The 24,754-nt window shown below is 43.8% G+C and overlaps 1 protein-coding gene across 5 annotated transcripts in view; it reads right to left on the reverse strand.

The window, feature by feature from the left end:
• Window positions 1-24,754, reverse strand: part of slc4a4a (solute carrier family 4 member 4a) — a 220,119-nt gene that overhangs the window by 103,436 nt on the left and 91,929 nt on the right. For all 5 annotated transcript variants that reach the window (XM_045706591.2, XM_045706588.2, XM_045706590.2 and 2 more), the window contains exons 6-7: window positions 10,650-10,810; window positions 3,315-3,467 (exon numbers count right to left, since the gene is read on the reverse strand). In XM_045706591.2, coding sequence (XP_045562547.1) covers window positions 3,315-3,467; window positions 10,650-10,810 — 314 coding nt within the window. The remainder of the gene's footprint in view (window positions 1-3,314; window positions 3,468-10,649; window positions 10,811-24,754) is intronic.

Here is a 24,754-nt window from a genome sequence, read left to right on the forward strand (position 1 = left end):
TTGGATCTGTTATGTTAGATCACTATAGTTACATTGGATCTGTTATGTTAGATCACTATAGTTACATTGGATCTGTTATGTTAGATCACTATAGTTACATTGGATCTGTTATGTTAGATCACTATAGTTACATTGGATCTGTTAAAGATCACTATAGTTACATTGGATCTGTTATGTTAGATCACTATAGTTACATTGGATCTGTTAAAGATCACTATAGTTACATTGGATCTGTTATGTTAGATCACTATAGTTACATTGGATCTGTTATGTTAGATCACTATAGTTACATTGGATCTGTTAAAGATCACTATAGTTACATTGGATCTGTTATGTTATATCACTATAGTTACATTGGATCTGTTATGTTAGATCACTATAGTTACATTGGATCTGTTATGTTAGATCACTATAGTTACATTGGATCTGTTAAAGATCACTATAGTTACATTGGATCTGTTATGTTAGATCACTATAGTTACATTGGATCTGTTATGTTAGATCACTATAGTTACATTGGATCTGTTATGTTAGATCACTATAGTTACATTGGATCTGTTAAAGATCACTATAGTTACATTGGATCTGTTATGTTAGATCACTATAGTTACATTGGATCTGTTATGTTAGATCACTATAGTTACATTGGATCTGTTAAAGATCACTATAGTTACATTGGATCTGTTATGTTATATCACTATAGTTACATTGGATCTGTTATGTTAGATCACTATAGTTACATTGGATCTGTTATGTTAGATCACTATAGTTACATTGGATCTGTTAAAGATCACTATAGTTACATTGGATCTGTTATGTTAGATCACTATAGTTACATTGGATCTGTTATGTTAGATCACTATAGTTACATTGGATCTGTTATGTTAGATCACTATAGTTACATTGGATCTGTTAAAGATCACTATAGTTACACTGGATCTGTTATGTTAGATCACTATAGTTACATTGGATCTGTTAAAGATCACTATAGTTACATTGGATCTGTTATGTTAGATCACTATAGTTACATTGGATCTGTTATGTTAGATCACTATAGTTACATTGGATCTGTTATGTTAGATCACTATAGTTACATTGGATCTGTTATGTTAGATCACTATAGTTACACTGGATCTGTTATGTTAGATCACTATAGTTACACTGGATCTGTTATGTTAGATCACTATAGTTACATTGGATCTGTTATGTTAGATCACTATAGTTACATTGGATCTGTTACGTTAGATCACTATAGTTACATTGGATCTGTTATGTTAGATCACTATAGTTACACTGGATCTGTTATGTTAGATCACTATAGTTACACTGGATCTGTTATGTTAGATCACTATAGTTACATTGGATCTGTTATGTTAGATCACTATAGTTACACTGGATCTGTTAAAGATCACTATAGTTACATTGGATCTGTTATGTTAGATCACTATAGTTACATTGGATCTGTTATGTTAGATCACTATAGTTACATTGGATCTGTTATGTTAGACCACTATACTGACCTACCAAGCAAAAAGGCAGTAAGTGCTCATTTGGTTGAAAATGAGTTAGTCATTTTTGCTACATTATATAAATGCTTAATCACGTGGACAAGTATCCTGCCTCTATTGTATTGTGTTTTGGAGAACATGGGGGTGATGTTAGCAGTAACTGCATAAAGTTACTGTGAAACCAATCTGGTATTATATAGTGTCTTTTATTGAAAACCAAAGCTAGATGATACACGCAAATCGATGTGAAAAATTCTACTAATGAATTAAAATATCCTTTTCACCACGACAACAACAATAAAACAGATCGATGACTTCGATGTTCCATTAACCAGTCATTGTTAGAAATGTCAGAGCAGGAAGTAAATAACAGATCATTTACAGACCCAAGGTTACCTGGGCAACCTTCCATGTTAATACCAGGAAATCTGTTCCAACCATAGATTTATTTCATTTATCATTGATTAATATAATCAAACAAAAATCTGTGTGTGATGATGAATTCAGTGTTATGATTTTACAGCAATGAAAGATGAAATGAAAAGTTCAACTGCAGAACAGCCTCAGCTTAACTAAATGATTTCTACATCTAAACTGATGTGAATGACTTGGTTCTACTGTTCTGCAATAGAGCATCCATGTTCGATAAGGAACTATATTCAGTACAGTTCACTTGAGGTTTAGGACTTTTCGTTCCATTTCTTAAATGTGAATATTATGCAAACTTGGCACATTTAAAATCTGGCCCTACATGTTCAACAGCTATCAGCATTTACTCTACAGAATCAACCAATCTGGTCCTAAATGTCCAACAGCTATCAGCATTTACTCTACAGAATCAACAAATCACATGTTTTCACATCTAATTAACATGTGGAATGTTTCCTAATGCCATGGATGGGTGGACCCCTCTGTCTAGGAATCTCAACTGTTTTCTTAAAGGTGATGTGTGCTGATGGGGGCATCTCAACTGTTTTCTTAAAGGTGATGTGTGCTGATTGGGGCATCTGAACTGTTTTCTTAAAGGTGATGTGTGCTGATGGGGGGGCAGTAAAGGTTCACTGATAGAACTTTACACTGTCTGCCTGTCCACCAAACTTTTCACCTCAAGAAATATAAGAAACCTGCGTTGAGAACACAAACACCAAAAACAAGATATTTTCCAAAATATTGATGCCTAACAAACATTGATGGGGAAATTATAAAAAACATGGCAGATTAAAGGTGACACCTGTATTAGCATTATCCAGGTTGGTAAAGACACTGCACCAAACTGGCACCTGTAATAGCATTATCCAGGTTGGTAAAGACACTGCACCAAACTGGCACCTGTAATAGCGTTATCCAGGTTGGTAAAGACACTGCACCAAACTGGCACCTGTATTAGCATTATCCAGGTTGGTAAAGACACTGCACCAAACTGGCACCTGTAATAGCGTTATCCAGGTTGGTAAAGACACTGCACCAAACTGGCACCTGTATTAGCATTATCCAGGTTGGTAAAGACACTGCACCAAACTGGCACCTGTATTAGCATTATCCAGGTTGGTAAAGACACTGCACCAAACTGGCACCTGTAATAGCGTTATCCAGGTTGGTAAAGACACTGCACCAAACTGGCACCTGTAATAGCATTATCCAGGTTGGTAAAGACACTGCACCAAACTGGCACCTGTAATAGCGTTATCCAGGTTGGTAAAGACACTGCACCAAACTGGCACCTGTAATAGCATTATCCAGGTTGGTAAAGACACTGCACCAAACTGGCACCTGTAATAGCATTATCCAGGTTGGTAAAGCGCCTACTTGCACTGGAGACCGTCTTGCCGATGTCAGCTAGCGAGCGCAGGTTGGACTTCTTCGTCTGGTGGCGATGTTTCCGTAGCAACGTGTATGTCACCTTGTCCTTTAGCTCCGCCTTCAGCAGACCGCTCTCTATCTGGCTGTTTGTGATCAACTCTGTTAGAGACAGAGCGAGATGGAGGGATGGAGGAGCAGAGCAATATGGAGGGATGGAGGAGCAGAGGAAGATGGAGGAGCAGAGGAAGATGGAGGGATGGAGGAGCAGAGCAATATGGAGGGATGGAGGAGCAGAGGAAGATGGAGACAGAGAGAGATGGAGGGATGGAGGAGCAGAGGAAGATGGAGGGATGGAGGAGCAGAGGAAGATGGAGACAGAGAGAGATGGAGGGATGGAGGAGCAGAGGAAGAAATCACTACAAGCTAGCAAAGAACGATAACACTGTTTAGAAAGTTACTTTTAGTTGTCTGGCTTGCTACGTTGACATATCCTATCTATAACAGGTAAACTGTTACTGCTACTGCTCTCTATAACAGGTAAACTGTTACTGCTACTGCTCTCTATAACAGGTAAACTGTTACTACTACTGCTCTCTATAACAGGTAAACTGTTACTGCTCTCTATAACAGGTAAACTGTTACTGCTACTGCTCTCTATAACAGGTAAACTGTTACTGCTACTGCTCTCTATAACAGGTAAACTGTTACTGCTACTGCTCTCTATAACAGGTAAACTGTTACTACTACTGCTCTCTATAACAGGTAAACTGTTACTGCTACTGCTCTCTATAACAGGTAAACTGTTACTGACTACTGCTCTCTATAACAGGTAAACTGTTACTGCTCTCTATAACAGGTAAACTGTTACTGCTCTCTATAACAGGTAAACTGTTACTGCTACTGCTCTCTATAACAGGTAAACTGTTACTGCTCTCTATAACAGGTAAACTGTTACTACTACTGCTCTCTATAACAGGTAAACTGTTACTACTACTGCTCTCTATAACAGGTAAACTGTTACTGACTACTGCTCTCTATAACAGGTAAACTGTTACTGCTACTGCTCTCTATAACAGGTAAACTGTTACTGCTACTGCTCTCTATAACAGGTAAACTGTTACTACTACTGCTCTCTATAACAGGTAAACTGTTACTGCTACTGCTCTCTATAACAGGTAAACTGTTACTGCTACTGCTCTCTATAACAGGTAAACTGTTACTGTATTTATTGGTGTTAAAAGAGAGCAGGTATGCTATTAGTACAACCTGGCTGCTGATGTCATGTTTTGTATTTATACTTCGTAACATCAACGACAATGTCGACGACAATACAATGTTCGTGACATCACTGTGACACAGGCCACTGTAAAAATGAATTTGATTGAAATGTGATGTATATAGTTAGAGTAACTGTAAAGCAGCTTTAAAACTATGCCAAGGCACTACCAGTATGTTGTCCAAAACGGTTCACTATCAGAGCGAGAAAGACATCTAGTTCGACTGTTTGTCCAACAGACTGGAAACAAACATAACAACAGTCAGAAAGGACGGACAACCATCCATCACATCGAGGGTTAGGGTTAACCACATCAAGACCTGTTGGTGTACCACCATCCATCACATTGAGGGTTAGGGTTAACCACATCAAGACCTGATGGTGTACCACCATCCATCACATTGAGGGTTAGGGTTAACCACATCAAGACCTGTTGGTGTACCACCATCCATCACATTGAGGGTTAGGGTTAACCACATCAAGACCTGTTGGTGTACCACCATCCATCACATCGAGGGTATTATATTCAATAAGACCTGTTGGTGTACCACCATCCATCACATTGAGGGTTAGGGTTAACCACATCAAGACCTGTTGGTGTACCACCATCCATCACATTGAGGGTTAGGGTTAACCACATCAAGACCTGTTGGTGTACCACCATCCATCACATTGAGAGTATTATATTCAATAAGACCTGATGGTGTTACCACCATCCATCACATCGAGGGTATTATATTCAATAAGACCTGATGGTGTTACCACCATCCATCACATTGAGGGTGTTATATTCAATAAGACCTGATGGTGTTACCACCATCCATCACATTGAGGGTGTTATATTCAATAAGACCTGATGGTGTTACCACCATCCATCACATTGAGGGTGTTATATTCAATAAGACCTGATGGTGTTACCACCATCCATCACATTGAGGGTGTTATATTCAATAAGACCTGATGGTGTTACCTTCATGTTCCTTAACAGCTTCTACCCCCGACAGCTTCTACCCCCGACAGCTTCTACCCCCGACAGCTTCTACCCCAAACAGCTTCTACCCCCAACAGCTTCTACCCCCAACAGCTTCTACCCCCAACAGCTTCTACCCCCAAGCCATAAGATCGTTGAACAATTCATCAAATGGCCACCTGGACTATTTACATTGACACACCCCCCCACTCACTCTTTATTATCTGTGAATAGTGACTTTACCCCTACCTACATATGCAAATTACCTCGACTCACCGGTACCCCCACACATTGACTCAGTACCGGCACCCCCTGTATATAGCCTCATTACTAACCTGTACCCCCACACATTGACTCGGTACCGGTACCCCCTGTATATAGCCTCATTACTAACCTGTACCCCCACACATTGACTCGGTACCGGTACCCCCTGTATATAGCCTCATTACTAACCTGTACCCCTCCACATTGACTCGGTACCGGTACCCCCTGTATATAGCCTCATTACTAACCTGTACCCCTCCACATTGACTCCGTACCGGTACCCCCTGTATATATCCTCCACATTGACTCTGTACCGGTACCCCCTGTATATAGCCTCCACATTGACTCTGTACCGGTACCCCCTGTATGTAGCCTCCACATTGACTCCGTACCGGTACCCCCTGTATATATCCTCCACATTGACTCTGTACCGGTACCCCCTGTATATAGCCTCCACATTGACTCTGTACCGGTACCCCCTGTATGTAGCCTCCACATTGACTCGGTACCGGTACCCCCTGTATATAGCCTCCACATTGACTCTGTACCGGTACCCCCTGTATATAGCCTCCACATTGACTCGGTACCGGTACCCCCTGTATATAGCCTCCACATTGACTCTGTACCGTAATACCCTGTATATAGCCTCCACATTGACTCTGTACCGTAACACCCTGTATATAGCCTCCACATTGACTCTGTACCGTAACACCCTGTATATAGCCTCAACATTGACTCTGTACCGGTACCCCCTGTATATAGCCTCCACATTGACTCTGTACCGGTACCCCCTGTATATAGCCTCCACATTGACTCTGTACCGGTACCCCCTGTATATAGCCTCCACATTGACTCTGTACCGGTACCCCCTGTATATAGCCTCCACATTGACTCTGTACCGGTACCCCCTGTATATAGCCTCCACATTGACTCTGTACCGGTACCCCCTGTATATAGCCTCCACATTGACTCTGTACCGGTACCCCCTGTATATAGCCTCCACATTGACTCTGTACCGGTACCCCCTGTATATAGCCTCCACATTGACTCTGTACCAGTACCCCCTGTATATAGCCTCCACATTGACTCTGTACCGGTACCCCCTGTATATAGCCTCCACATTGACTCTGTACCGGTACCCCCTGTATATAGCCTCCACATTGACTCTGTACCGGTACCCCCTGTATATAGCCTCCACATTGACTCTGTACCGGTACCCCCTGTATATAGCCTCCACATTGACTCTGTACCGGTACCCCCTGTATATAGCCTCCACATTGACTCTGTACCGGTACCCCCTGTATATAGCCTCCACATTGACTCTGTACCGGTACCCCCTGTATATAGCCTCCACATTGACTCTGTACCGGTACCCCCTGTATATAGCCTCCACATTGACTCTGTACCGTAATACCCTGTATATAGCCTCCACATTGACTCTGTACCGTAATACCCTGTATATAGCCTCCACATTGACTCTGTACCGGTACCCCCTGTATATAGCCTCCACATTGACTCTGTACCGGTACCCCCTGTATATAGCCTCCACATTGACTCTGTACCGTAATACCCTGTATATAGCCTCCACATTGACTCTGTACCGGTACCCCCTGTATATAGCCTCCACATTGACTCTGTACCGTAATACCCTGTATATAGCCTCCACATTGACTCTGTACCGTAATACCCTGTATATAGCCTCCACATTGACTCTGTACCGTAATACCCTGTATATAGCCTCCACATTGACTCTGTACCGTAATACCCTGTATATAGCCTCCACATTGACTCTGTACCGTAATACCCTGTATATAGCCTCCACATTGACTCTGTACCGGTACCCCCTGTATATAGCCTCCACATTGACTCTGTACCGTAATACCCTGTATATAGTCTCCACATTGACTCTGTACCGGTACCCCCTGTATATAGCCTCCACATTGACTCTGTACCGTAATACCCTGTATATAGCCTCCACATTGACTCTGTACCGTAATACCCTGTATATAGCCTCCACATTGACTCTGTACCGTAATACCCTGTATATAGCCTCCACATTGACTCTGTACCGTAATACCCTGTATATAGCCTCCACATTGACTCTGTACCGTAATACCCTGTATATAGTCTCCACATTGACTCTGTACCGTAACACCCTGTATATAGCCTCCACATTGACTCTGTACCGGTACCCCCTGTATATAGCCTCTACATTGACTCTGTACCGTAATACCCTGTATATAGCCTCCACATTGACTCTGTACCGGTACCCCCTGTATATAGCCTCCACATTGACTCTGTACCGGTACCCCCTGTATATAGCCTCCACATTGACTCTGTACCGGTACCCCCTGTATATAGCCTCCACATTGACTCTGTACCGGTACCCCCTGTATATAGCCTCCACATTGACTCTGTACCGGTACCCCCTGTATATAGCCTCCACATCGACTCTGTACCGTAACACCCTGTATATAGCCTCCACATTGACTCTGTACCGTAATACCCTGTATATAGCCTCCACATTGATATTTTATTGTTTTCCTTTTTTTTCTCTTTTTTTTCTTACTTAAATTTATTTTGTAAATATTTTCTTAACTCTATTTTCTTAAAACTGCAATGTTGGTAGAGGGCTTGTAAGTAAGCATTTCACAGTAAGTTCTACACCTGTTGTATTCAGCGCATGTGATAACTAAAGTTTCATTTTGATTTGATTTGGTAGATTAGAAATGCCTTGTCCTGTTTTAAGAGCAAAATGAAAGGCCTGTTCCAAGTCCCTGGTTTGATTTGATTTGGTAGATTAGAAATGCCTTGTCCTATCTTAAGAACGAAATGGAAGGCCAGTTTTTAGTCCCTGGTGCTACATGAGAGTGTCTTGCCACGGCATCTCCTCACAGCTCAGTCTAAGGTATTTAAAAAAAAAAGTGGGTCAGAATCCTGAACAAGGTTAGCGGCCCCAGGCTCTTTCTGATTGCTACTGGCTGTAATGGCCAGTCCTTCAGATAGCTGGCCTCCTAGCAGGGATCCCCTCACACAGCCCAGCACACAGCATTACTGCACATAAATCAATTAAAGTGATACATCTTCCTCTCCATCTCCTCTCATTCCCTCCTCCTCCCCTCCGTCCAGAGAGCCAACGGGCCAATGAGATGGGAGGGAAGGATGAGACATAGGGAAGAGAGATATGAGGTGAAGGGAAAGGAAGGGATCATCATTAAGGAGGAGATTCTAAATGGCATTCCTCCACCCCCTCCCTCCATCCCTCCACCCCCTTACATCCCCCCTCCACCCCCCAATCCCTTCCCCCCCATCCACCCCCTCCACCCCCCCTCCCTCCATCTCTCCATCTCTCCACCCCCTCCCTCCATCCCCCCACCCCCTCCCTCCATTCCTCCACCCCCTTACACCCCCCCATCCCTTCCCCCCACCCCCTCCACCACCCCCTCCCTCCATCCCTCCACCCCCTTACACCCCCCCTCCACCCCCCATCCCCCCCTCCATCCCTCCACCCTCTCCCTCCATCCCTCCACCCCCTCCCTCCCCTCCCTCCATCCCTCCACCCCTCCTCCACCCCCTCCCTCCATCCCTCCACCCCCTCCCTCCATCCCTCCACCCCCTCCCTCCCTCCACCCTCTCCCTCCATCCCCTCCCTCCATCCCTCCACCCCCTCCCTCCATCCCTCCACCCTCTCCCTCCATCCCTCCACCCCCTCCCTCCATCCCTCCACCCCCTCCCTCCCTCCACCCTCTCCCTCCCTCCCTCCATCCCCCCCTCCACCCCCCCTCCATCCCTCCATCCCTCAACCCCCACTGACCCTGTGCTTGTGGCCTCAGGGTTAGGGTTATTCAGGGAAGTGGGGGAAGCTCTTTGCTGTGCTGAACAGAAGCACTCAGCGGTGAACCTGCTCTGCTATAGTGGCCAAGCTGAAAGAACATCACTAAACTGAGCTAGATATATCACAAAGAACAGGCCCAGTGGGCATATAATTTATAGAACAGACATGGCTATTGAAACCAATTGAGCAACTATCAACCTAAGATATAATTGCTCACCACTTTCAAGTATACCTCCTTTCAGTGTTCTGTAAGCCACATGGACAGTCAAATTGTAAGTCCATATCTGTGGTCCTCTGTAGCACAGTTGGTAGAGCATGGCTCTTGCAATGCCAGGATAGTGTGTTCAATTCCTGGGAATACCCAAATGTAAGCAACATATGCATGCATGACTGTAAGTCACTTTGGATAAAAGTATCTGTTAAATGGCATATATTATTATTGTATAGTGTATATGGACTATAACTGGGCTGGAGTAAGTCATTAAACTGTATATGGACCAGAACTGGGCTGGAGTAAGTCATTAAACTGTATACGGACCAGAACTGGGCTGGAGTAAGTCATTCAACTGTATACGGACCAGAACTGGGCTGCAGTAAGTCATTAAACTGTATATGGACCAGAACTGGGCTGGAGTACAAGTCATAATGTAGTAAAGGTCGGGTCAGTGATAATATGGTTAGTCATAATGTAGTAAAGGTCGGGTCAGTGATAATATGGTTAGTCATAATGTAGTAAAGGTCGGGTCAGTGATAATATGGTTAGTCATAATGTAGTAAAGGTCGGGTCAGTGATAATATGGTCAGTCATAATGTAGTAAAGGTCGGGTCAGTGATAATATGGTCAGTCATAATGTAGTAAAGGTCGGGTCAGTGATAATATGGTCAGTCATAATGTAGTAAAGGTCTGGTCAGTGATAATATGGTCAGTCATAATGTAGTAAAGGTCTGGTCAGTGATAATATGGTCAATGATAATGTAGTACAGTTGTTTTCTTACCAACAACCTGTGGCAGTGTGGAGGCCTCCAGTTCCAGCATGATGGTTCCTTTCTCGATGCAGGTCCGCAGCTCCATCAGGCTGTGGAGCGACAGTGTGGCCACGTGGGGTTTACTCCAACGCTCTCCTCCCTTCTCCACCTTCTCCTCAAACTTGATCCACCTGGGGGGGGCATGACAGGGTTTCCCCATTCATATACCTTGTTATTTTATACCATCTTCATATACAAAGCATGTAACAGTGCAAGATGTCAGAAGAGCAATATTACAAGCTAAACAGGGCCCGGGTTATTAAAGGCATCTTAATTAACCTCTACAGATCAGTGTCCCCCCTGTGGGACGGTTGAGCTAACGTAGGCTAATGTGATTAGCATGAGGTTGTAAGTAACAAAATGTCACGTCCTGACCAATATGTAGGTATTAGTTGTATTATATTTGGTCAGGACGTGGCAGAGGTATATTTGTTTTGTATTTTGGGGTTTTGTGTGTGGTGTAGTGGGGTGTTAGTGGTTGGTATAGGTTCTAGGTTTGTTTTTCTATGTATAGTTAATTGGGGTTGGACTCCCAATTGAAGGCAGGTGTGTTGAGTTGCCTTTGATTGGGAGTCCTATATAATAGGGTGTGTTTGTCTTTGTGTTTTGTGGGTAGTTGTATTTTGCACTGCGTTATTTATGCCTGTAAAACTGTCACTAGTCTTATTTCGTTTTCTTGTTTTTCCTCCGTGTTCACATTCGTTTAATAAATTAAGATGATGAGCACTAACTCCTCTGCGTATTGGTCCACATTCTCCGACGATGATTTCGCTATATCGTCTAGCGACGAAGAAATCTGTGACACAAAAACAGATCCCAGGACATATACATATCTGATATGGGCGGAAAGCTTAAATTCTTGTTATTCTAACTGCACTGTCCAATTTACAGTAGCTATTACAGTGAAATAATCCATGCTATTGTTTGAGGAGAGTGCACAATTATGAACTTGAAAATGTATTAATAAACCAATTAAGCAGTCTTGTTTGGGCAGTCTTGATACAACATTTTGAACAGATATGCAATGGGTCATTGGATCAGTCTAAAACTTTGCACATACACTGCATCTAGTGGCCAAAATCTAAATTGCACCTGGGCTGGAATAATAAATTATGGCCTTTCTCTTGCATTTCAAAGATGATGGTACAAAACAAACAAAAAAAACATGTTTTTCTTTGTACTATCTTTTATCAAATCTAATGACTTATATTCTCCAACATTAATTTCACATTTCCACAAACTTCAAAGTTTTTCCTTTCAAATGGTATCAAGAATATGCATATCCTTTCAAGAGTGTTTTAACGATGCATCGTTCCTACCATGGCTGAAGATGTAACATGCATTTCCCAAAACACCACGCAGAGACACCGTTCCCCATGTCCATCATCGAGTCATGATACTGATAGAATCTAAAAAGACACAGTGCACTCGGATAGGCTTTTTCAAATTTGAATTATTCCACAATGTTGACGATGGATCAGCTCTGAGAAATATATGATTATCTAACACTGCTAATAGCCATTTTGAGGCGGATTATTCTAATAATGCCTCAATAACGCACCGAATCACAGATTGCGGTTACACATCATGAAATACAGTATATCGATGCAAAAATTACATATTATAGCCGACAATTAGAAAAAATAACTAAATTGATTGAACATTACATTTATTTCAATAGCCCATGATTGAAATACACTGTATAGGTCTATGTAGCCTACTCTATTTATCTTGCGCTATCTCAGCAGTCGTCTCACTGTTCAGTTATTCTTTAATCCGTTGCTTGTTTGTAAAAATTGAAAGACATTGGCAACTTTGTATATAGGTGCTGACCTGTTGCACCCTCGACAACCACTGTGATTATTATTATTTGACCCTGCTGGTCATCTATGAACATTTGAACATCTTGGCCATGTTCTGTTATAATCTCCACCCGGCACAGCCAGAAGAGGACTGGCCACCCCTTATAGCCTGGTTCCTCTCTAGGTTTCTTCCTAGGTTTTGGCCTTTCTAGGGAGTTTTTCCTAGCCACCGTGCTTCTACACCTGCATTGCTTGCTGTTTGGGGTTTTAGGCTGGGTTTCTGTACAGCACTTTGAGATATCAGCTGATGTAAGAAGGGCTTTATGAATACATTTGATTTGAAGTAATATTTGGCGGTCACAGAGAGACAGATAAACATCTTGATTCTATAAACATCTTGATTCTATGGGCGGCTGGTAGGGTAGCAGTTAGGAGTATTGGGCCAGAAACCAAAAGGTTGCTGGTTTGCGTCCCTGAGCCGACTAGGTGAAAAATCTGTTGATGTACCCTTGAGCAAGGCACTTAACCCCAATTTCTCCTGTAAGTCACTCTGGATACGAGCTTCTACTAAAATGTCAAATGTCTAAAAAGATTTGTGGCAATCTTTTGTGTATAACGTGATGCGAAAGGGCAAAAACACATCTAACAAATCACTTAGCTGTTCTATGAGTGGCCTGAGGCTGTCAGTAAATAACAAGTGTTTTCAAGTGCAATTTCAGTAACAATGGTTTTGGGAAACAGCTTGGAGGTTTAAAACCTGTTAGGGCTAGGGGGCAGTATTTACACCGCCGGATAAAAAACGTACCCGATTTTATCTGGTTACCACTCCTACCCAATAACTAGAATATGCATATACTTATTACATATGGATAGAAAACACCCTAAAGTTTATAAAACTGTTTGAATGGTGTCTGTGAGTAAAACAGAACTCATTTGGCAGGCAAAAATCTGAGAAGGTTTCATTCAGGAAGTGGCCTGTCTGACAAGGTGTCGTTCTTCTTGTCTCTGTTTATTGAAGAGTGAGGATCTTAGCTGTCCCGTGACACTTCCTACGGCTGCCATAGGCTCTCAGAAGGCGGAAAAACGCAACTTTTATAATAGTAAATCTGATTATGGTGAGTGCTAAACTTGCCGGGTGTCTAAATAGCTTGCCCGTGATGCCTGGGCTATGTACTTAGAATATTGCAAAATGTGCTTTCACCAAAAAGCTATTTTAAAATCGGACATTTTCCGACCAACCACATGCATCACAAATAACCAAAAAACTGCTAAATGCAGCACTAACCTTTGACAATCTTCATCAGATGACACTCCTAGGACATCATGTTACACAATACATGCATTCTTTTGTTCGATAAAGTTCATATTTATATATAAAAACAGTATTTTACATCGGCGTGTGACGTTGACTAAGTATTTTCCCTCAAATGCATCCGGTGAAGCAGCGCTACAATTTACTAAATTACTATTCGAAAACATTTTTAAAATGTAATATTGTCATTCTAAGAATTATAGATTAACATCTCTTGAAAGCACCCACAATGCCAGATTTAAAAATAACTTTACTGGGTAATCACACTTTGCGATAAAAGGGGATGCGATACTCAGAAAAATAGGCTACCGTTACAGGTCAGCGCAATCTTGGAACAATCGCATATCAAATCTACTCTTGTATACTATTGTCAATAATCCCTTACCTTTGATTATCTTCATCAGAAGGCACTTCCAAAAATCCCAGGTCCACAACAAATGTATTTTCGTTCGAAAAAGTTAATCATTTATGTCCCAATAGCTTCTTGTTGTTAGCGCGTTCTGAAGGCTGCACCAAATGTACCGTCGTCCGCGGGACTCCTCTCTTACCAAAATGCAAAAAAAAAATATATTTAAGTTCGTTCAAACATGTCAAACGTTGTATAACATAAATCTTTAGGGCCTTTTTCAACCAGAGCTCCAATAATATTCAAGGGGGACGATTGCATCGTCTTTCAAAACGTTTTGAAAGGGGAGGGTAGCCAGGGGCACTGGCGTCATAATGGTGATGGCCCTCCCCATGTGACCACGTTCCACAGACTCTCATTCTGTCAGTTTTCACAGTAGAAGACTCAAACCCCTTTGTAAAGACTGGGGACATCTAGTGGAAGCCATAGGAAGTGCTCAATGAACCATAGCTCACGGTGTGATTTATAGGCAAAGTGATGAAGTTGAGTCCGCAATTCAGAATTCCACATCCTGTTACGATCTGTCTCGGGGTTTTGACTGCCATATGAGTTCTGTTATACTCACAGACACCATTCAAACAGTTTTAGAAACTTTAGGGTGTTTTCTATCCACAACTATTAATTATATGCATATCCTAGCTTCTGAGTTTGAGTAGGAGGCCATTTAAAATGGGCACAATTTTTTTTCTAAAATCGCTGTAGCGCCCCCTATCCTAGGCGACCGTCAAGAGGTTAAATACTATGTTTGATCTCTGAAGTCGACCGGATAGATATTGTTCTGATCAGAACAGTGAGTTCAGTGGGATGATAGCAATTACTGTTGATTAACCCTAACCCTAATTACTGTTGATGAGCTGCACCTGGTGCTGAGCTGAGTGGAAGAGGAACATTGCACTGTCCTCAATAGAGCCCCACAGTGGACGTGTCATAATACCAATAAAACCTAGCGGCCAAACCAATCGTTTTTCCTCCATTCCTTTTTCCATTGGGGGATTTTAGAAACACTTAAAATAACAGCTGTGTAGGGTTAGGGTTAGGGTTAGTTTGTGTAGGCTTCCATTCATATAGGCTTACACTGGCGTTTTGGGTTAGGGTTAGGATTAGAGTTAGGGTTAGGAATAGGGTTAGGGTTAGTTTGTGTAGGCTTCCATTCATATAGGCTTACACTGGCGTTTTGAGGGTTAGGTTAGGGTTAGGGTTAGGCTTACCCTGGCGTTTTGAGGGTTAGGTTAGGGTTAGGGTTAGGCTTACCCTGGCGTTTTGATGGTTAGGTTAGGGTTAGGGTTAGGCTTACACTGGCGTTTTGAGGGTTAGGTTAGGGTTAGGGTTAGGCTTACCCTGGCGTTTTGAGGGTTAGGTTAGGGTTAGGGTTAGGGTTAGTTTGTGTAGGCTTCCATTCATATAGGCTTACCCTGGCGTTTTGAGGGTTAGGTTAGGGTTAGGCTTACACTGGCGTTTTGAGGGTTAGGTTAGGGTTAGGGTTAGGGTTAGGTTAGGGTTAGGGTTAGGGTTAGGTTAGGGTTAGGGTTAGGTTAGGGTTAGGGTTAGGTTAGGGTTAGGGTTAGGTTAGGGTTAGGTTAGGGTTAGGGTTAGGCTTACACTGGCGTTTTGATGTAAATCTCACGGACAAGGTGACTTATCTATATATTCAGCTCTTTTTTTTATTTTACTTTTTTTACTTTAGTTTATTTAGTAAATATTTTCTAGCTCTTTCTTAACATGTGCCAAATACAACAGGTGTAGACCTTACTGTGAAATGCTTACTTACAAGAATCAATCAAAAAGTAACACAAGAAATGTACATAACAATAATGAGGCTATATACAGGGGGTACCGGTACTGAGTCAATGTGGAGGCTATATACAGGGGGTACCGGTACTGAGTCAATGTGGAGGCTATATACAGGGGGTACCGGTACTGAGTCAATGTGGAGGCTATATACAGGGTGTTACGGTACAGAGTCAATGTGGAGGCTATATACAGGTGGTACCGGTACAGAGTCAATGTGGAGGCTATATACAGGGGGTACCGGTACTGAGTCAATGTGGAGGCTATATACAGGGGGTACCGGTACTGAGTCAATGTGGAGGCTATATACAGGGGGTACCGGTACTGAGTCAATGTGGAGGCTATATACAGGGGGTACCGGTACTGAGTCAATGTGGAGGCTATATACAGGGGGTACCGGTACAGAGTCAATGTGGAGGCTATATACAGGGGGTACCGGTACTGAGTCAATGTGCGGGGGCACTGGTTAGTCGAGGTAATTGTAAATTGACTATGCATAGATGATAAACAGCGAGTAGCAGCTGTGTAAAAACAAAGGAGGGGGGTAAATGTAAATTGTCCGGGTGGCCATTTGATTAGTTGTTCAGCAGTCTTATGGTTTGGTTGTAGAAGCTGTTAAGGAGCCTTTTGGTCCTAGACATGGCATTCTGGTACCACTTGCTGTGCCGTAGCAGAGAGAACAGTATATGACTTGTGACTGGAATCTTGGACAATTTGTTAGGCCTTCCTCTGACACAGCCTAGCATATAGGTCCTGGATGTCAGGAAGCTTGGCCCCAGTGATGTACTGGGCCATTTGCACTACCCTCTGTAGTGCCTTACGGTCAGATAGAGAGCAGTTGCCATACCTGGCGGTGATGCAAACGGTCAGGATGCTCTCGATGGTGCAGCTGTAGAACTTAGAGGAATTTTTTTCAGTTTCCTGAGGGGGAAAATATGTTGTCGTGCCCTCTTCACAACTGTCTTGGTGTGTTTGGACCATGATAGTTTGTTGGTGATGTGGACACCAAGGAACTTGAAATTCTCGACCCGCTCCACTTCAGTCCCGTCGATGTTAATGGGGGCCTGTCCGGCCCTCCTTTTCCTATAGTCCACGATCAGCTCCTTTGTCTTGCTCACATTGAGAGAGAGGTTGTTGTCCTGGCACCACACTACCAGGTCTCTGACCTCCTCCCTATAGGCTGTCTCATCGTTGTCAGTGATCAGGCTTACCACTGTTGTGTCGTCAGCAAACTTAATGATGGTGTTGGAGTCGTGCTTGGCCATGCAGTCGTGGGTGAACAGGGAGTACAGGAGGGAACTAAGCACGCACCCCTGAGGGGTCCCAGTAGGGGTCCCCTACTCTTAACACCTGGGGCCGGCCCGTCAGGAAGTCCAGGATCCAGTTGCAGAGGGAGGTGTTTAGTCCCAGGGTCCTTAGCTTATTGATGAGCTTGAGGGCACTATGGTGTTGAACGCTGAGCTGTAATCAATGAACAGCATTCTCACATAGGTGTTCCTTTTGTCCAGGTGGGAAAGGGCAGTGTGGAGTGTGATTGAGATTGCGTCATCTGTGGATCTGTTGGGGCAGTAAGCTAATTGGAGAGGGTCTAGGGTTTCTGGCATGATGGTGTTGATGTGAACCATGACCAGCCTTTCAAAGCACTTCATGGTTGCTATGGGGCGGTAATCATTTAGGGAGGTTACCTTCGCTTCCTTGGGCACAGGGACTATGGTGGTCTGCTTAAAACATGTGGGTATTACAGACTTGATCAGGGAGAGGTTGAAAATGTCAGTGAAGACACTTGCCAGTTGGTCCTTGCCAGTTGGTATCATATAGTGAATATGACTTATATGGTTGGAAGAGGAGACCGTGTTTCCAGTGATGAGCTTGAACTGGGTCTTGGGAGAGGGAGGTTTTTCAGGGAGTTGCCTCAGACCAGAGCCAAAACTATAGATGTTGTAGATTCACCAATCTTTTGCTCTACTCGGGTGCCTAACGACACACCCTCAGCTCCTGTAATTATGCCTAGTGACACCCTCTCAGATAGTTCAGAGGTGGCCAATCCTGACTTGGGAAATCTTATCACACAACTCGCTCATCAGATAGGACAGTCTAGATCAGCTCAGATTAGGAAGGAAGGTGAGAGGAAGGAGGATAGAGGGGTACATGCTCAGAGCACCAGCGCAGGCCAGACATTTACTGCCACACCCACCCTTAATTTATCTGGATTGAAGTTGGTCATGCAGTCTGATGTGAGAGAGCCCCCATGCTTCAGATGGGATGGGTCTGACAAGTACTCAGTACACCTGTTTTTGTGCTTGTCTCCACCCCCCTCCAGGTGTCGCCCATCTTCCCCATTATCCCCAGTGTACTTATACCTGTGTCCTCTGTTTGTCTGTTGCCAGTTCGTTTTGTTTCGTCAAGCGTACCAGCGGTTTTCCCGTGCTCCTGTCTGTCTCTAGTTCCTGTTTTCTTGCATTCCTGGTTTTTGACTATCCTGCTTGCCCTGACCCTGAGCCTGTCTGTCGTTCTGTACCTTGTTTTACCACCCTGGATTACTGACCTCTGCCTGACCCTGAGCCTGCCTGCCGTTCTGTACCTTTCGGACTCTGCTCTGGACTACTGACCTCTGCCTGCCCTTGACCTGTCGTTTGCCTGCCCCCCTGTTTTTGTAATAAACTTTTGTTACTTCGAAACTGTCTGCATCTGGGTCTTCTCCTGAGCCGGGACAGAGAGGAAGGAAACAGCTCAGGGATTTCACCATGAGGCCGTGACACATGCAAACTTTGATAAGTCTACTTGATCATGTGCTATCGCAGAACACTCAGACAACAGACCGCAACACCCACCTAACCAATGGTACTCTTACAAGAAATACTGCAAGGTGTGTAAAGGTACAACCACTCTACGCTTGCACACTGTAGAAGGGAGGGTCTGTGTTTGTCATGCTTTGAGTCAGGTCACTGGGAAAAAAAAATGTCCGAAGCCTGGGCCTAGATACACTGAGGAGCCTACACAAGCAACCCATGAAGCGGAGCCTTTTAAACTTCCGCTACAAGACCATGGTGATTGCCTACGGAGCTGTGAAGGGAACGGCATCTCCATACCTTCAGGCTCTGATCAGGCCCTACACCCAAACAAGGGCACTGCGTTCATCCACCACTGGCCTGCTGGCCCCCCTACCTCTGAGGAAGCACAGTTCCCGCTCAGCCCAGTCAAAACTGTTCGCTGCTCTGGCACCCCAATGGTGGAACAAGCTCCCTCACGACGCCAGGACAGCGGAGTCAATCACCACCTTCCGGAGACACCTGAAACCCCACCTCTTTAAGGAATACCTAGGATAGGATAAAGTAATCCTTCTAACCCCCCCCCCCCCCCCCCCCCTTAAAAGATTTAGATCCACTATTGTAAAGTGGTTGTTCCACTGGATATCATAAGGTGAATGCACCATTTTGTAAGTCGCTCTGGATAAGAGCGTCTGCTAAATGACTTAAATGTAATGTAATGTAATGTAAACTAGCTGGCCCACATTTGGAGGGGGGATATGCAGGTCAAGAGAAGCAAACACTTGAGTGTGATGAAGATTTTGAACGATGATATGTGAACGCATATAGTGCAGCACCAGAAGGGGTTCAGTCAAAGAGAAGAATATACAAATACTAACACCATTTGATTAACTGTTTCATGCCCCAGTCATTGTAAATAAACAGTTCCAATTGAAAGGGATGCTTGACACCGGCTCCAGCAAGGCAGCAGAGCAAAGAATGCTTGCGGAAAATATTAATCTAGAGAAGAAGCCACTGTCATAGCCAGTCATTCTCATTGGTGTAGGGAGGAAAACGGCACAACCAAAATGCATGTATGAAGCTGATTTTAACGTGTATGGGTTTAGTTGTTTAGTTCCTGTGCTCATAGTCCCAGGTCAGCATGATTCATTAATTATAGGTACAAACTTGATAAAGCACCTCATGCATCAAATGAAGGGTACTGACAAGTACTGGAGACTCATGTTAGAATGTACTTCGCAACCATCACTTCTTGAACATTGGTACAACCACTCTACGCTTGGTTTCTCAAATGATTGCCACGCCTGGTTCACCAACTACTTATCAGATAGAGTTCAGTGTGTCAAATCGGAGGGCCTGTTGTCCGGACCTCTGGCAGTCTCTATGGGGGTACCACAGGGTTCAATTCTCGGCCCGACTCTTCTTTGTATATATCAACGATGTCACTCTTGCTGCGGGTGATTCCCTGATCCACCTCTACGCAGACGAAACCATTCTGTATACTTCTGGCCCTTCTTTGGACACTGTGTTAACTAACCTCCAAACGAGCTTCAATGCCATACAACTCTCCTTCCGTGGCCTCCAACTGCTCTTAAATGTTAGTAAAACTAAATGCATGCTCTTCAACTGATCACTGCCCGCACCCGCCCGCCCGACTAGCATCACTACTCTGGATGGTTCTGACTTAGAATATGTGGACAACTACAAATACCTGGGTGTCTGGTTAGACTGTAAACTCTCCTTCCAGACTCATATTAAACATCTCCAATCCATAATTAAATCTAGAATCGGCTTCCTATTTCGCAACAAAGCCTCCTTCACTCACTCACACCGCCAAACATACCCTTGTGAAACTGACTATCCTACCGATCCTCGACTTCGGCGATGTAATTTACAAAATAGCCTCCAGAACTATACTCAGCAAACTGGATGCAGTCTATCACAGTGCCATCCGTTTTGTTACCAAATCACCATATACTACCCACCACTGCGACCTGTATGCTCTCGTTGGCTGGCCCTCGTTACATATTTGGCGCCAGACCCACTGGCTCCAGGTCATCTATAAGTCTATGCTAGGTAAAGCTCCGCCTTATCTCAGCTAACTGGTCACCATAACAACACCCACCCGTAGCACGCGCTCCAGCAGGTTTATCTCACTGGTCATCCCCAAAGCCAACACCTCATTTGGCCGCCTTTCCTTCCAGTTCTCTGCTGCCAATGACCGGAACGAATTACAAAAATCACTGAAGTTGACTTATATCTCCCTCACTAACTTTAAGCATCAGCTATCTGAGCAGCTTACCGATCGCTGCAGCTGTACATAGCCCATCTGTAAATAGCCCATCCAATCTACCTACCTCATCCCCATATTGTTTTTATTTACTTTTTTGCTCTTTTGCACACCAGTATTTCTACTTGCACATCATCATCTGCACATCTATCACTCCAGTGTTAATTTACTAAATTGTAATTACTTCGCTATTATGGCCTATTTATTGCCTTACCTCCTCACTCTAATTGCCCACACTGTATATAGACTTTTTTTTCTATTGTGTTATTGACTGTACGTTTGTTTATTCCATGTGTAACTCTGTGTTGTTGTTTTTGTCGAACTGCTTTGCTTTATTTTGGCCAGGTCGCAGTTGTAAATGAGAACTTGTTCTCAACTGGCCTACCTGGTTAAATAAAAAAAATAAAAAAACATGATGACTAGCCTGACATGTTGACAGCGTGAAGAAATGCCCAGAAAATAGGGGACAGTCAAACTCAACCAGGCTGTCACACTCCTTGCTAAACAAGAGCATCTAGGATGGGGGAGGCTTCCCAACAGTGTGCCAATGTCTCCAGGGAGCACTATTGTGAATTGAACCCACTTCATCCAAGACCATGCCACAAAACATCATGGTGGGCAGAGTCATCACACCCATGTGGGGTAACAGGTGGGTGCCCATGAAAGTCACTAACCTATCAGAACAAACATATCACTCTGAAGAGAAACTGCAAGCTGGCTGATGTGTCTCCCTTTCTGGCTGTGGAGGACTTCACAGTTTTCCAAGGCTCCTGCAGGATGGAACATGGAACTCTAGGGACGCAGCCCATCACAACAGGCTCCATGGATTTGAAGCAGAGACTGCTAGATGTAGGGTTGGGAGAGGTTGACATTAACCCTGTAAAGTTGGTCAAGCAACAAGAGCGGCATTAGTTTAGTTACTTATTAACTACAATGATGTGTTCTCCAAGAGCTCTCCAGATTGTGGCAAAGCCAAAGGCTTTGAGCATCGAATTCGGCTCACAGATGACAGACTATTTCGCCTACCATATCGTAGGGTTCCGCCTGCCCACTACCAGAAACTACAACAAGTATTGACAGAAATGGAAGAACAGGAAATAATCAGGAAATCCATCAGCGAATACGCATCCCCTCTAGTAATGGTGTGGAAGAAAGACGATGGGCTCCGCCTATGTACAGATTTCAGATGGCTAAATGCAAGACACTCAAAGATGCACACCCACTTCCACACCAATCTGACTGTCTTGCAGCCCTAGGGGGCAACACCTACATCAGTACGATGGGCTTGACATCAGGCTTTTACAACATACCTATGTGTGAGGAGGATAAAAAGTATACAGCCTTCACTACCCCAGTGGGTCTGCATGAATACAATTGAATGCCGCAGGGCCTATGCAATAGTGCATTTTCATTTATGAGGATGATGTTCAGCATTTTTGGGGATATAAACATCAGTGGCCTGCTGTGTTACTTAGACGACCTCCTAGTGTTGGATAGATTAAAGCTGGTGTTCCAGAGACTAAGGCAGCACAACCTGAATCTGAGCCCAAAGAAATGCATATTCCCGCGGAAGTCGTGAGAATTTTGGGTCATGTCATTAATTTAATTTATTTTTATTTCACCTTTATTTAACCAGGTAGGCAAGTTGAGAACAAGTTCTCATTTACAACTGAGACCTGGCCAAGATAAAGCAAAGCAGTTCGACACATATAACAACACAGAGTTACACATGGAGTAAAACAAACATACAGTCAATAATACAGTAGAAAAATAAGTCTATGTACAATGTGAGCAAATGAGGTGAGATAAGGGAGGTAAAGGCAATAAATAGGCCATGGTGGCGAAGTAAATACAATATAGCAATTAAAACACTGGAATGGTAGATTAGATAGTAGATGAGTGTGCAAAGTAGAAATACTGGGGTGCAAAGGAGCAAAATAAATAAATAAAGTAGGGGAAGAGGTAATTGTTTGGGCTACATATAGATGGGCTACATATAGATGGGCTATGTACAGGTGCAGTGATCTGTCAGCTGCTCTGACAGCTTGTGCTTAAAGCTAGTGAGGGAGATAAGTGTTTCCAGTTTCAGAGATTTTTGTAGTTCGTTCCAGTCATTGGCAGCAGAGAACTGGAAGGAGAGGCGGCCAAAGGAGGAATTGGCTTTGGGGGTGACAAGTGAGATATACCTGCTGGAGCGCGTGCTACGGGTGGGTGCTGCTATGGTGACCAGTGAGCTGAGATAAGACGGGACTTTACCTAGCAGGGTCTTGTAGATGACCTGGAGCCAGTGGGTTTGGCGATGAGTATGAAGCGAGGGCCAGCCAACGAGAGCGTACAGGTCGCAGTGGTGGGTAGTATATGGGGCTGTTGAGTAGGGTGTTGGAGGCTATTTTGTAAATGACATCGCCAAAGTCGAGGATTGGTAAAATGGTCAGTTTTACGAGGGTATGTTTGGCAGCATGAGTGAAGGATGCTTTGTTGCGAAATAAGAAGCCAATTCTAGATTTAACTTTGGATTGGAGATGTTTTATTAATGATGATGGGGTGGCTGTGGATCCAACAAAGGTGGATGTGAAATCCAAGATGACGGATCTAATGGAGAAAGATCTGTGCATGCCCAAAGGGTCAAATCCTTCCTAGGAATTATAATCTACTATAAACATTTCATTCCAAACTGTTCTGGTATTGCCAAGACACTCTTCCTGCCCACAGACTCAAGTTTTTGGCCTTGAAATGTACTGTGTGTGAAAAGTTTAGCCCATGGCTCAAGGGACATTCATTTACAGTTTGGACTGATAATAATGTCCTCACATACATAATGACTAAACCAAAACCCAACGCCTGCGAGCAACGCTGGGTAGCTACATTGACTCCCTGTGAACAACGCTGGGTAGCTACATTGACTCCCTGTGAACAATGCTGGGTAGCTACATTGACTCCCTGTGGGCTACATTGACTCCCTGTGGGCAATGATGGGTAGCTACATTGACTCTCTGTGAACAGCGCTGGGTAGCTACATTGACTCCCTGTAAACAATGCTGGGTAGCTAAATTGACTCCCTGTGAACAACGCTGGGTAGCTAAATTGACTGCCTGTGGGCAATGCTGGGTACCTACATCGACTCACTGTGGGCTACATTGACTCCCTGTGAACAATGCTGGGTAGCTACATCGACTCACTGTGGGCTACATTGACTCCCTGTGGGCAACGCTGGGTAGCTACATTGACTCCCTCCCTACTCATTCGATCTGAAGCATATCGCAGGGACAAAGAATATTGTGGCTGACGCCCTCAGTAGGGACCCATTTTCCAAGTTAGTTAGTCACAGGTTGGTAATTGAGAACAATGGCAGTCTGCTTGCAGAAACCGATGCTATAGAAGATGGGATTTCAAGATGTGTTTCGCTTGAAGGTCCAGTCACATAGTGAAAATCTCTGGAAATCAGTCCGACAGCTGTCCTTTGACCTGTGTCTCTGCAGTAGTGAAAGCGATCTGTGAAGTCTATGATAAGTGGGATGTAGCAACCGAAACTCGAGCAGTTCAGTTAATGCAGTCTGTGCAACAACTCATATCTCCAGGCCAAGACTCCCTTCCTGCGATGGCTTTCGAGGAGCTTCAGCGGAGCCAAGAACTTAATCCTACAATTTCAAGGGCTGATTGTCAATCACAAAAAGGTGGCCTTCAAGACGAGAGAGGGATGGATTTAATT

The sequence above is a fragment of the Salmo salar genome, chromosome 24, assembly GCF_965601325.2.
Source record: "Salmo salar chromosome 24, fSalSal1, whole genome shotgun sequence".
Lineage (NCBI taxonomy): Eukaryota > Metazoa > Chordata > Actinopteri > Salmoniformes > Salmonidae > Salmo > Salmo salar.